The sequence below is a fragment of the Lissotriton helveticus genome, chromosome 10, assembly GCF_964261635.1.
Source record: "Lissotriton helveticus chromosome 10, aLisHel1.1, whole genome shotgun sequence".
Taxonomy (NCBI): Eukaryota; Metazoa; Chordata; class Amphibia; order Caudata; family Salamandridae; genus Lissotriton; species Lissotriton helveticus.
This window is the reverse complement of record NC_136071.1, coordinates 257983244-257997678: the sequence shown is the minus strand read 5'-3', so window position 1 is coordinate 257997678 and position 14435 is coordinate 257983244. Positions and strand designations below refer to the sequence as shown.

General features: G+C 44.6%; 1 protein-coding gene across 2 annotated transcripts in view; it reads right to left on the bottom strand.

Annotated features, from left to right (window-relative positions):
* The window catches only part of PLCD1 (phospholipase C delta 1), a 298909-nt gene that overhangs the window by 201799 nt on the left and 82675 nt on the right, over positions 1-14435 (bottom strand). Inside the window, exon 1 of one of the 2 annotated variants that reach the window (XM_078665273.1) lies at positions 6689-6907. The exons of the other annotated variant lie outside the window; for it this stretch is intronic. Coding sequence (XP_078521399.1) covers positions 6689-6788 — 100 coding nt within the window. The 5' untranslated portion in view covers positions 6789-6907. Of the gene's footprint in view, positions 1-6688; positions 6908-14435 lie in introns of those variants that run through there. 2 annotated transcript variants of the gene reach the window in all.

Genomic DNA, 14435 nt, shown 5'->3' with positions numbered 1-14435 from the left:
AATTCTGCTCTGATAAAAAAGACTTTTTTCCTCTCTTATTAATTTCTGATAGGATTTTAATTCCAATTTATAGGTTTCCTTAAGTTCCGTAGAATAATTTTTTCGCCATTTCCTTTCAATCGTTTTACAGCGGGCTTTAGCTGTTTTTAATTTTTCTGAGAACCAAGGTTCAGATTTTAATTTCCTGACTGGGGGCTTAGAAGTCCAAGGTGCAATTTTATTTAGTGCCCTGTTCAGCCAAAGTTCATCTTTCACCTCCACCCACATGAGTATTTCTCACTCTCCTCCTGCTGTGGGCTGTTTGATGTATCATTCCACCTCACATGGAGGACTTTCCCTGCAATACACGAGGAAGTACTTTACATCTAGGTGCAGCATTCTCTCAAATGCATTGCAAGCAGAAAGCAGCCACTGTGTGGCTTTCTTTTTTCACTGCACATGCCTATTCTTTAATGTTTAATTCAAAATGAAGCTAAACCTACTGGCTTTGATAAATGTTTTTACATTTATATTGGATCTTCCTTCACGGTTACAGTTCCTCTATTTCATGTTTCCACCCTGCCCCTTCTAAGTATAGTTGCTGTCATAATGAATACCTACTCGAAAGGGGCAGGGTTGGAAATCAAAAAGTTACATGGATCTCACAATATCAGGCTGTAGAAAGCAGATCTACGTAGAGATGTTACATGCTCATGCAGCAGTGCTACGTCTCAGGTTACAGGTCACGCAACAGTCAGGTAACACCAGTCTTAGAGCTCAAGCCCGGGAAGCAGTAATAATATAAACATTGTTACCAATACAAAAGATCAAATACCTCCATGTAAGTCACAAGAGGATTCCAAAAATGACCACTGTTATGCCTGGGCTAGGATTAGCCAGGGAGGTGCCCTGGAATGCAAATGAAGCCTGCAGTATGCAACAGATAGCAAACATGTCATGGGTGGGCACCATCAAGCCCAGAGAGGGCACCATATTACCAAGGGTGGGCATCATTATGTAAGGACTAACATTATGCTGAAGATGTATTCACTAACCCAGTGAGGACGTTGTCAGGCATGGGTTACGTATGGCAAGGTGTGTCAACCGCCAGGATATGGATGTCCTTAACATACCAAGAGCAGTCATATTATACAGAAAATGCCCTATGCCAGGACAAGGCACAAATGTGCCATGGCCTGCAATGCCATTAATATCCATCATTGTGACAGGGGAGGGCCCCCATCTTGCTAGAGATACTGACTGTCTAGCAGGCTCACTAAATGCCATGGATAACCACCCCGGAGGGATGGCCAAGTCAGTGGGGCACCATGCCAGGCACACTCACATTCTGTTTCTATCTAATACAAAAAATCTAATATACAGACAAGAGGACCTAGAAAACTCTTTGTCTGCACTAGGCTGCTGAAGGCAAAACAATGATTTTGTACCAACATTGTCACCTCCCTTATATTGGTCCCTTGCCTTTCTTTGTATAGGGAAGTGTTTTCTGTCCTTCTTTTGCACTGGGTGAGCATATGGGCACTATGCACTTTACTTTATAAATCGTAGTTAAAATATTGTGATTCAACGTTATTAAAATATTGTGATTCAATAAAAGCAAATACTTCCGTTTATTTTTCACAAAGGTCTCTGCATGGCATAATGTTTTCCAGTGAATAAGACATATTCTTTGATTATAACACATATTTAAATGTATGGATATGCAAGCATATTACAACCAACTTTACTTGTTTATACATAATTTTGGATGGAGCTCCACCCCAACACCCTTGCTGGTGTGTGGGACACCACTTAAGGCCACATTATGCCAAGGAAGCGGATATATATATATATATATATATATATATATATATATAATTACTATCATTAGGCCATGGATACCCACTACGTGTCAGGGTCTCCATGTTGTCTAGGGTAACTACCATCTTGCCCAAGGAGGATCCATTATTCAAACAAGCAAAGGCAAAAGACCTTGACTATAAGACATATTGGCTTTAAAAATCCTGGCTGGTGTGCAGTATAGCTATTTTTTTTTTTTAAAGTGTGATGACAAGGCTGTCGCATCACTTTCTATACATGCATACCTTCAACACACATTCAGGCATCTACAAAATGACATCGTTTTTTTTTTATTTTTACTTACTGATCGAAGATGGATCGGTAAGTCAAAACAGACGCACAAAATCACTGTTGTAAAACGCAGCGTAATAGAGCATAATTAAAGAAAATGTTTTTAAAAGGATAGCCTGGTTGCAGAAGCGGTTTAGGGAGAAACAACACAGCAGACAGGGGGAAGATGACACACAGCAGATGGGAGGAGGAAGACGCCACACAGCAGACGGGAGGGAGACGCCACACAGCAGACGGGAGGGAGACGCCACACAGCAGACGGGAGGGAGACGCCACACAGCAGACGGGAGGGAGACGCCACACAGCAGACGGGAGGGAGACGCCACACAGCAGACGGGAGGGAGACGCCACACATCAGACGGGAGGGAGATGCCACACAGCAGACGGGAGGGAGACGCCACACAGCAGACGGGAGGGAGACGCCACACAGCAGACGGGAGGGAGACGCCACACAGCAGACGGGAGGGAGACGCCACAGAGCAGACGGGAGGGAGATGCCACACAGCAGACGGGAGGGAGATGTAACACAAGTGAAAGAGAGCAACGCGAACAGCAGGGGTGAGAAGCATACCGATGCAAGGGAGCGCAACACAAGTGCAGGTGGGTGGGAGAAGAACATGGGCGAGAGACAGCACAGTGAAGCGGGGAGAAAAGCACAAAGGGAGAGAGCTGGAAAACTCAAGTAGTCTCATGGAATGCGTAAACCAAAAGAAAAAAGTAGTGCTCTAAAAGCAAGCAAATATATTATAAAACAAAAGGGGACCCAAGTTAAGTCAGCCAGGGACCTTGGGAATCAATTATTATTTTAAACAACAATGGTCCCTAGAGAAGTAAGAGATAAGAAACCAAGTAATGAATATAGGCTCAATTGGTACTATATTAAGTGGACATATCCAGCCGGACAGAGGTCTAGTATTTACTTATAGGCAGTTAAACAGTGGTTAAACATTAATACATAAAGTGGAACACAAGCCTGTGTCCTACCAAACCAATGGAATACAAGACAAAACAAAACAGGGGGCTCAGGCAAAGCTCGTGGTTTGTTACACAGGAACAATTCACAGTGTCAAAGAACAAATCGCGAAGAACACCTTTACACTATTCAAGTGGAGAATTTTGAGCGTATAAGGTGTTTTAAAGTGTCTAAGCAAGCACGGCCTCCTGGCAATTAAAAAGATGGTAAAGAGACTATACTCTATGGGAGGGTCAAACACAGACGGACAAGCTGGGAGATAAGACTGAAGCAGGCAAATGAAATGGACAGTCAATCTAACCAATGGTGAGCAATGGACTGGCAGCAAGTCCCTGTTTGATCTTGGTAAGACCACAATATGCATTTTGCAACTAGACAGCTTGCACTATCAGGCAGGCTCAACCTAAAACTGAAGCCAATGTGTCACGATTATCCACAAAATGTAGAGCCCCCCATTATGTCAATGATGGTGACAACTACACCAAAAATAGCTACCCCTATCTCTGTGATGCTCATCATTAAGCTTGCAATTACCATTAAAATGAAAGGCTGAACACTGTTGGCCATAACTACTATAGGGCAGAAATGGCCACCACTATACCTGGCATAAATACAACTTTTATTAAGACGCCAATTATTATACCACGAAAGCTTAAAATATATCACAGGTGACCACCAGAAAGCCAATGCAGGAAACCATAATGCCAGGGATAACTACCACTACACCTATGTGGGCTACCACAGTGCGATTGATGGCCACATTAATTACATGAATGCTCACAATATTGTATGGTAACATTTATATGAGTGGGCACTACAAGGCCATGGCAAGCAACAATATGCCAAGGGTGCTAACAATATGGCTTGGCCACCAAAATGCCAGTGATTGCCACCATAGGGCTAGATTGCCACCATAGGGCTAAGAAAGTCAATAATATACTAGGGACATCCTTCTGCCCGGGTGGCATCATAATACCATGGAGAATCACAATAAGCTACCATCACCAATATTCCACAGGCAAGACACCACAAACAAACATACATACATGCATGAATACACGCACAGACACACTGATGAGTAGATGGTCATACCCATTCATATATGCAACTGCATGGTACTAGGTTCCTTTCTGCCCATAGAGTCTAGCGAACACACGACCACCAATACCCAGGCAGGAAGTGAATTGGCTGAGACCTGCTGTAGAAGCGGCAAGGGCACAAAAACAAATCTCTCTCATACACACACACGTGGCCTCCTACCTCATGAATGTGGTTGCTTGGGAAAACATAAAGCTCTCATCTCTTCCTCGTGTAGTGTGTGTTATTTTACCACATTCCTCAGAAATGGGAGAGCAGCAGAGCACTCTGTTAAGGTCCACTCCCTTCTGTTTTGGTGATGTTGTCTCTGTGGAGTGGCCTCTACATGCGTGGACAGAGATTGCTTGTGGGTAGTTGGGCTGGAGAGTGATTTGGTGTGTGTGCTATGAAGAGAATCGTGTGAGAACAAGAGGGGTGTGTGTGTTGTATTTGCATGGTGTGGTAAATGATTACACTTGTACAATTTCAACCACAGGCCCAATTAACTCACAGCACTTAAAACCCGAAGTAGCAACTTATTCTTGTCATTGGATGTTTGCTGTGCTAATGAGAAGAGTCAAGAAAAACATTACATTATATGTTTGTTGATACAAGCACACATGGGTGACAATACACATTTAATGATAAAGAAATTAGATGCAGCCACAATAGAGTTGCACACAGTTGTACAGCAAGTGCCTCAGAAGTGTGCTGCTGCTGCAGAGAAAATATAATTTCCTGGCAATGGGTCTGATCCGGAAGTACTATAATGTTTCACTAAAGAACAGCCCACACAACACAAAGGCCAATGAAGTTCAAAAGACAAGACAGAGTAAACAGACAAATGGATCATGACTGCATAGAACTGCATAGAACTTAACCAATTCTGTCAACTTGACCACGCATACAATCAAGACTTGGGGCATGAAACCAACTCAGAAATGCTCATATGATCACACCTAACTTCTAGAAATCTAATCTCCTGCAAAGAAACTGAAGTAAACACATCAAAGCACAAGACTAATCCTAATATTCAACAATAATATATAAGCCCTGGATTAACCACTAACCTTGGGTCAGGGTGTAGCGCATTAATGCACTGGAGCAGGCACTAGCTCCTATTTACAAGACGCAGTTTTTGAGCTATTGACTGATGGCCATAAAAAGGCTAAGGCCAGCTGCTTGCAAAAGGCTTGATGCAAAGCTTCATTACAGCAAACAATGGCTGCTCAATGTAAAAACTGGACATAGGTTGTAGAATCCCTGCACCGGTTAAATAAAATAAAAAACATAGAGATATGATTTGGCTTAAATAAACTAAAAACAGATATGATTTGGGAAAAGGGTGCTTCCAAGGTCCCCACAGACTGAACGCAGGCTAAAGAAGAAAAGTGAAGACAATCTTTAGGACAAAACTAGGCCAACTTGAGTACACGAAGTAAACCTTGCGTACAGGATTGCTTTCTATTGAGTGCAGCTTGACACCTGTTTTACACACTCTATTTTACCCTGGGAGGTGGAATGTCAATGCTAACAAAATGTTGTTCCTGGGCTTCAATGCCAGACTCAATTATTAGATACAACATTTTGAAAAGATTCTGCAGGATGTCCCTTGTGTCTTCTCTCTTAAGGAACCTGTGTGTTTTACAGAACTGAAATCCCTTCTGTTAGTTTGCTAAAACAGCTAGACAATACACACAACGAAACACTTAAACAATTTGCCTTTCATCACATACTATGCCACCGAAACACTTAAACAATTTGCCTTTCATCACATAATATGCCACCTCTTGTGTATTTCCGTGCTACATATGTTCCAATGATGCCAAATTCCAGTGGCGCTGTTGGTTCCAGAATGGGAAAAAAGGTCATGTCCAGAAGGCCATAACTGAGCGAAAGCGACACGACATTTGGCGACCATACAAGTTTTGGGTCTAAACTATGATCGGCGCCTTTTTTGTACGGATTGTGGTGTAAGGGTGTCTTCGTTTTGAAGAGATTTGGTCAACTTTAGAGCACTTTAATTACAGATCCGAAGTTGTGTGACACCAGGTGCCAGCACCCGATTGTCTGCATGGCCGCTGTCACCCATTGGTATGCGTGACACCCACAGGCAGTCTCGACTCTGGCTAATGGCACTCGGAAATTGAAGCTACTACAAGCCAAACTACAAGTCGCTGCATGCCAAGTGCTCTAGGATAAAAACAAAACCCAGATTTGGCTAAAAGCGTGACTCGAGTTGACCTGCGGTCAATTGGCAGCCGAGCAACTCTACTTGAATTCCAACTTTAAATCAAGAGCAATATTACCGGAATTACAACTTTGGAACCGAGAATGCAAATAAAAAACTGAATAGTAAAACTGCGCACAGTCGAGTTGTGCAACAGGAGTTGCCACCTCTGAGGGAGGGAGGGTTCAAGAGCCACAGTCCGTCCCCTCGGGCTGCCTGTGCGGTGCGCTGTCACGGAACCTGTCCGCGGGGGTGGGTGGGAGTCGCCGCTTCCTTACCCAGGATCTTCCCGTTCTGCGCGGCCACCTTCCTGCTCTCCTCCTGCAGGATGCGCTCCTCGGACTTGCTGGGCTTGGGCTGCCTCCGGACGCACTGCATCCTGCCGGGGTCTGGTGTTCCGAGGAGCCCCGGGCCTCTGCCTGCCCCTCACCGGTGTTGACTTTGCGTGTGACTGGAACAGTGTCTGTCCCTGTCCCGGAGCCAGGGGTGGGGTAGGTAAGGGGGCGGGGCTAGGAAGAAATGTGGGCGGGGCTTACGAATGGAGGCAGGAAAAGGGGGTGGGGCCGAAGGGGACTCCACAGGGAAGGGCAAGGTGGGAGTTGAAAAGGAGGCGCGCGCGTGAGGCAGGTGGGTGGTGCAATGTTGAAGGGGCGGGCAGGAACCAGGAGGAGGCGGGAAGCAGGAAGAAGGGGAGGTAGGTATAATAAAAGAAAGTCGATTGGAAGATTTTATTTATTTATTTATTTATTTATGCAGTTTTATATAGCGCGGACTTACCCGAAGGTGTCAGAGCGCTTCACAAAAGGAACAGAAATGGAACATAATGAGAAACATTACAAAAGCATACGTTACGTTACAAAAATAATAGTGACATTTGTGATCAAACAATATACATGAGGTATTAAAAATTGTGAGCAACCAAAAATACATGAGGTAGTAAAGATAATAATGACAATTGTGAGCAAACAGAATACATGAGGTAGTAAAAATTGTGAGCAACCAAAAATACATGAGGTAGTAAAGGTAATAGAGACAGTTGTGAGCAAACAGCATACATGGGGTAGTGAAAGTTGTGAGCAGCCAAAAATACATGAGGTAGTAAAAAGTGCACAGGAAGAAAAAAGTGACAAGTGTGCAGTTACAAGAGAGAACAAAGTATCATTTTAGGTGTAATACTGCAAAAGGTGCTAGACACTCAGGCACACGAACAAGCGTTATGTAGGCAAGGTGGCACTTGTGCAAGTATCAAAGATAAAAACATGTGAGAGGTAGCAAACCGTGTGATACCAGGGCAAAGTGGTGTGTGCATGTTACACAAGGGCACCAGACACCGGTACATGGAAAAAAACTCCAAAGAGGCAGACACTCCAACCCCAGGAAAACCCTGGGAAGGCACTTCCTTGGGCATGGAAAATAACAGTGGTGGGACGTCTTCCTCCAGATACCAAGAGGACGTGAATCACTTTTGGAGGTGTCTCTGGAGAGGAGAACTTTGAGGTCCCTTTTGAAAGCCTGGGAGGAGGCAGTGGTCCGGAGCTGAGGCGGGAGTGAGTTCCAGATTCTCACTGCGTTGCCTGAAAAGGATTGGGCCATTGTTCTTTCCTTCTTGAAAGTGGGAGGTTCAAGTAGAAGATTCTCCGCATTGCGTGAGGGTCTAGAGCCTCCAGAGAGTTTCAGTTTATTCGCCAGGTAGCGAGGAGAGGAGGAGTGCAAGGCTTTGTGGGTGATACAGGCGGTCTTTTAGATAGCTCTAGCCTCGAAGGGGAGCCAGCGAAGGGTGGATAACATCGGTGTGATATGATCGCTTCTTTTGGCCCCATAAATGAAGCGAGCTGCTGAATGGAAAACAGACTTAAGTGGGGACAGGTGGGATTTGGGGAGGCCAGTAAGCAGAGAATTGCAGTAGTCTAATCTGGAGAGGACCAGCGATTGCACCAGGGTTATAAGGTCCTGTTCCGGGAAAAAGCGTCTGATTCCCCAAAGAAGGCGCAGTTGGTAACGAGCAGATTTTGCAATCGAATTGATGTGGGGGGTTAGATTGAGTTTTTTGTCTAGAATAACTCCAAGGGATTTTGCGCTGTCGACAATGATGGGTTTAGTGTTGAGTAGATTCAGCTGATCCATCCATGATTGAACCGGGGGGGGAGAGAGTGAGGAGGAGAAGAGGAGGAATTCAGTTTTGGAAGGATTCAGAATCAGTTGATGAGTTGACATCCAGTTTTGGATGGAGTCCAGAGTAGAGCTTAGGAAGGAGAGATCATGGGCGGAGGCAACCTTGAGGTAGAGTTGAGTGTCGTCTGCATAGAGATGGTAGTGAATCCCGGATTTGCTTAGGAGGTTTCCCAGTGGTTCTAAGTAGAGATTGAACAAAGTGGGTGCAAGTATAGAGCCTTGAGGAACACCCTGACCTACCGCCACAGGAGAAGAAAGACTGTTCGCAATTTTGATCATTTGGGATCTGTCAGAGAGGAAGGATACAAACCATTTAAGCACAGTGCCCTCCATGCCCATTCTCTGTTGAAGGATGTTGAGGAGGGTGTTGTGATTGAGAGTGTCAAAGGCTGCAGAAAGGTCCAGGAGAATTAGAAGACAGGACCCCCCCAAATCGAGTATCCTCAGCGCGTCATCAACCACTTGCAGTAGGGCTGTTTCCGTGCTGCAGTTTTGCATGAAGCCAGACTGACACTTGTCAAGAAGATCATTGTCCTTGATATGACGAGAGAGTTGTTTTGCTACACATCTTTCTGTGATCTTCGCAAGGAAGGGAATGTTAGTGATGGGGCGGAAGTTGTTGAGGTCCTTCGCATCAGCAGTGGGCTTTTTAAGCAGAGGGGTGACCTGCCCAGTTTTGAAGGGGACAGGAAGGGAGCCTTGCCAGAGAGAGAGGTTGATCAGAGTGGCCCAATAGGAAAGAGAATGGGTATAGAAGTCCAAGGCAATGGCACTGGGGATAGGGTCAAGAGAGTGGTTGGAGGGCTTTGTTTCGCGTATGCACTTGAGAAGGGCATCTTCAGATATGGGGTCAAAGCTCTGCCAGATAGCTAAGGATTTGCGCTCCTCTGGAGGTGTAGGATGCGCGACCTGATCCACAAGTGATTTCACTTTTTCATCGAAGAAAATAGCGAAATCGGCTGCTCTCTTAGTAGGATCCTCCACCTCGGAAGAAGGGGGAGAGCAGCTCGGAGACTTGACGAGCTCGAATTGAGCTAAGATAGGAGGCGGAGAAGGAACAGGGAAGTTGTGTACTCCTTGGTAACATGGACACATCACTTTCCCTCTTGTAATGTAACTTTGCTACCTCTTGTACTTTGTTTGCTCTTGATACATGCACAACTGCCACCATTGCCTCATGTAACATAACGTTTGTTCTTGTGTTTTGAGTATCTGCCATTTAATGCAGTATTATACCTCCTATTTGTACGCTTTTGTAATATACACACACGTCACTTTTTTTCTTCTTGTAACGTATCGTTTGCTACCTCTTGTATTTTTTTTGCTCTTGATACATGCACAATTGTCACTATTGCCTTATGTAACGTAACGTTTGCTTTTGTAATATGCTGACTTGCAATTTTTCCTCATGTTTCACTACTGTTCCTATTGTGAAGCGCTCTGGCACCTTCGGGTAAAGTCCGCACTATATGAAAACGCATAAAAAAATAAATAAACTTAGGGACTCCAAAGTTTCTACGACATGTCATCCCGATGGATACGAAGCCATCTCACCTCCAGCCGAACCCCAGAATGCACAATCAAAAACGTGGACTGGACTACCTAGTAAATCTAGGTAATTTAAGAGTTCTATAACTTTAGTCTAGAGTCCAATCTAGACTGTTGCAAACAGAAGGTTACAAAATCCGCAGTTGCCTTTCACTCAATGGTCAACTCACGTGCAGCATAATTGCAGGAAAAGAGTTTTGAAAAATACAGGAATTACTGTGTTTCATTCGGTACTTACGTAGTACCTTTGATGTCAGTACATTACTTTGCATTACATCAAAGCGTAGTGGGAGTTGGCGAGGGCAGGAACAAAGGGGGTGTGGGGAGGCAGGAAGGTTTGGGGGAAGAGGAAGATGTAGAGAGATGCTGTGGTGTGGAGAAAGGAGAACCTATAGAGACCAAGGGGGTAATTAGGATGGCAGGACCGCCCGCCAATGGTGGGGGGTCCCGTTGGTGACAGTAGGATGCGCCTGCCACACTGGCGGGTGCATCCTGCATTCTTGACATTGCGGGGGCGGTGCTCTCAGCACCACCCGCCGCAATGCCAAGAAGGCATGTCGTGCCATGCCATGCACAACATGGAAGGCACTGCGCGGTGCCTGCCATGTTGTGCCTGGAACTGCAGGGGGTACCACAGGTACCCCCCATGTGCACCCCCCAGAATCCCTGAGGACCCACTACGGGCCCCCAATTGCGTAAACCGCCTGCCTTTCCGTGGCGGCGTTGCCGCCACAGAAAAGCATGTCCCCACAGACATGCTAATATGGATGGCGGTATCTCCCAGACACTGCCACCATATTAGCAGCTTTTCCGCCCGGTCGACGCTTCGACCGGGTGGAAAACCGGCGGACGGTCTTTCCATCCGCTGGTGTCCCCCCGCCATGGTAATGTGGCAGGGGGAATTTGAAAGCGGGCAGTGGTTTATGGCGGGCGGACACAACTCACCGAATAACCTTTAATTAAGCATTACGTATTCTTTTACTTGCACCATGTCAATATTTTGACAACTGTGTTCCACTTTCATACACATTTGCACAGAATCACAATTGCAACTGGAATAGGTGACCACTGCTCTGTGCACTCTGCAGAGAGGCCAAGCATTGGATGACCATGTATTCCGCATTCCTTTCTGACCCTTAGACTGGCACTGTGAGAAACAGGCCTTCGACTTAACTCTCCAGCTTTCAGTCGTGGCACTCAGTTCAGCATATGGACTATACAGGAGTAATATGATACAAAAATAAAATACAGAAACATAGCATCCTGGAATTAGCAAACACTCTAAGGGAAAATTAAGGAAACCATGAAATATAAACAGAAATTAAATCGCTGACATGGATTAGTTTAACATTTTTATATTCTTTGCCCAGAAATTGATTAGTGTTTTTTGCCTGTAAAGTTAAGGCTATGAATATAGGGCCCGATAGGGAAGACAAACATTTTTTTAGCTGTGGAAAAGGCTTCTGCACATTAAATGATAGCAGTGTAGGTGCACTTTTGCCAGTCAGTTCAGAGGAGAAGTGGTGCTACCATGATGCCCAACCACCCTGCTACCTAAGGATGTCATCCAAACTGATAGCCTAATGACCGCAGCTCTCGCAAGATAAACAACTGTAGCAATGGAGCACTCTATTATGTTACATGTACAAAGAATCAAAGCTTCACAAGGTCTTCCTGTTTAAAGCATGTTTGTTTTAATGCAAAGAGCAAATAAGGAGAACACGTTATCCATACAACCAACGTCTGTTTTGTCGCATTGGCCTTTCTCAAGGCTGTGCGAAACATATTAAAAAACATCAGTACAACTATATATAGATGATATACTATGTAACAAAAAATAGAAATACCGTATTTGTGTTCATAGGCCACATCCAAATCATAACAAGGATGTTTGTGCCACGTAGTGTTAAATATACAAAGACGTCAAATCCAGGTATCCCAAAGAACTGATGTTCGCGGTTCTGTCTGTGTGTTAACTAGGCGTGTTGGTATTTGGAAAGAAAAGGCCAGTACCCCATGCATTCTCCTATTAGAAAGGCTATCTGGAAAATGGGTTTTGCATGCTACTTAGGTATCTAAAAACAACCCTTAGTTAGTGAGGTTCCCTCAGTAGTGATCCAAAAACACAGACATAAAGCAGAAATACAACACCATGTGTCAACCCAAGTGTTTTAAAAGTGACTAAAAGGTAGGAGAGAAAGGGAAGATGAACATACCTAGTATAGGAAGTATTGAATATAAAGATAATAGATACCAAGTCAGGGCTCGAAAAATCCACTCGCCCGCTTGCTATGGAGAGCCAGATTTATGCAGGACAAACTATTTTGAGGGCCTACTCAGGTTTTCTGACGAGAAGGAAGATGAACTGACTCTAGTCCTCTGTCTCTCAAAGCGGAGCAAATGTGACAAGAAAATAAGAAGATTTAAAGGTATTTTTTGTTGCTCAAAAAGTGAATGAGCAATAAAGATGACTTAAAATCTTGGTCTCTTGTTACATTTCCTCTGCTTTCAGAGAAAGAGGTCAAGTACGTTACAGTTATATCGGAGAGATTTTTCATGTTACTAGACCTGCAGGTCTAGTAACACTTTTAGTATTTTTTGACCACTGCAAATGTTGCTGAGGACTGTTAGAAATTAAGTTTTTGGTTGTTGGGAATCTTAGCCTTCCTCAAGCAACAACCCCAATACCTGTCAGGGTGAACCTCGAAATGTCACTAAATTGACATGTACTTAACCCTCTGGTAGCTTGGCACAAAAGCAGCAATGGGTTAAATGTTTATGCCAAAAGTAAAAAGTAATAAAGTTAAAATACAACACAAGAACAATCCCATTAAAATTCAAGAAAAATAGAGTACAATGTAATAAATTATTTGACACCAAAAGAGCAAAAGCCCAATCAGCAGAACCCTGAGTTATGCATTCTGAAACTTTTTAGTAAAAACCAGCGCCTAAAATATCAAAGCGCCAACCTTGGACATCTAGTCGTGCAAGACTAGGGCAAAGTCGAAAGTTATAGCCAACTGGAAAGGAGTGCGTTTTCGAATACACATGATGGATTGGGCCTGGTCTCCGTTAACCTTCAGACTTTGAAGGATTTCTTTAAAAAAAATGTCTGAGAAGGCAAAGTTCAGCAATGCAGGGCTGCCGGCGGTGTCTAAGGAGGAGGTGTCATCATCGGGAAGCCACTGGACGAAGTCACTCTGAAGATTTCTATGTTCCGGCTTAGTCTCTTTTTTGGAAGTAAAAAATTCCAGTGGTACAAATAAGCAAGCTGTTGCAGAAGAGGGCTCCACAAGGAACAGTGTTCTTTACCACAGCTTGAAAACCTGTTCTGTGCAGAGCTGCTCTGGAGAAGAACGTAGCGGGAGCTACCGAGAAGTCAGGGTGAGTTGCAATGCATCTTGGGTGGATCAGCAATCAGGTAGGTCTCATCTCGGTTATCAGGGTCTTTTTGGCTGAACATTTTTCAAGTCCAAAATCTTGGTTTTAGGCTGTTTGGGCACCTTGAGCATCACTTCCATGTGTCCAGGACTGGGGTGCCACCACTTGGAGAGTAGGACTCACTTCAGGCAGGTTCCAGGTGCAGGGTTGAAGTTGTTAGAGGTTTTTGTGTCCCTGTAGCTCAAAACAGCAGGCTAGCCAACTAGCCCTTGAAATCACTCTGGTAGTCCTGGGTTCAAGTAGCAAGGCACTCTTCCAGCAGCAGGGCAGTCCTCTGTAGGACTAAGCACGCCTCAAGCAGCAGGTCAGTACTCCAAAGTGCAGCCACCTGAGTATCCTCCACAGGTCGAGGAGTGAACTGAACAGTGGGTCTGAGGGTTTATACCTGGTGCCAGCTTTGAAGTGGAAGAACGTTCTGGAGTTTTACCCCAACAGGAGGGTCTGGAATTTCCCTCCTTCCTGCACAGTCTTCAATGGGCCTGGGCTAACAAAAGGCTAGGGTGAAGTTCTTTGTGAGTGTGCTGAGGCAGCTCCTTTGAAATGTAAGTGGGGCTGAGAACAGCTCTGCTTCACACAACCTGGCAGGATGGCCCATCCTGCCAACACTTAATCCCCCTTTGCCTTCCTGTCTGGCAGAAATAAACAAAGGCCATCTGCCATGCTAGTCACAGTCATGTGACCCTGGATACAGGGTGCAGGCGTCGAATGGTTGGGATAAGAAAATGGCTACTTTCTAAAAGTGCCATTTTCAGAATTGCGACCTTAAATCTGACTTTACCATTAGAGAGGATTTTTAATTATTATTACTTAGAGACCAAAAATGACAGTTCTACCTGTTCCCAAACAAACGTTATCACTTATTAA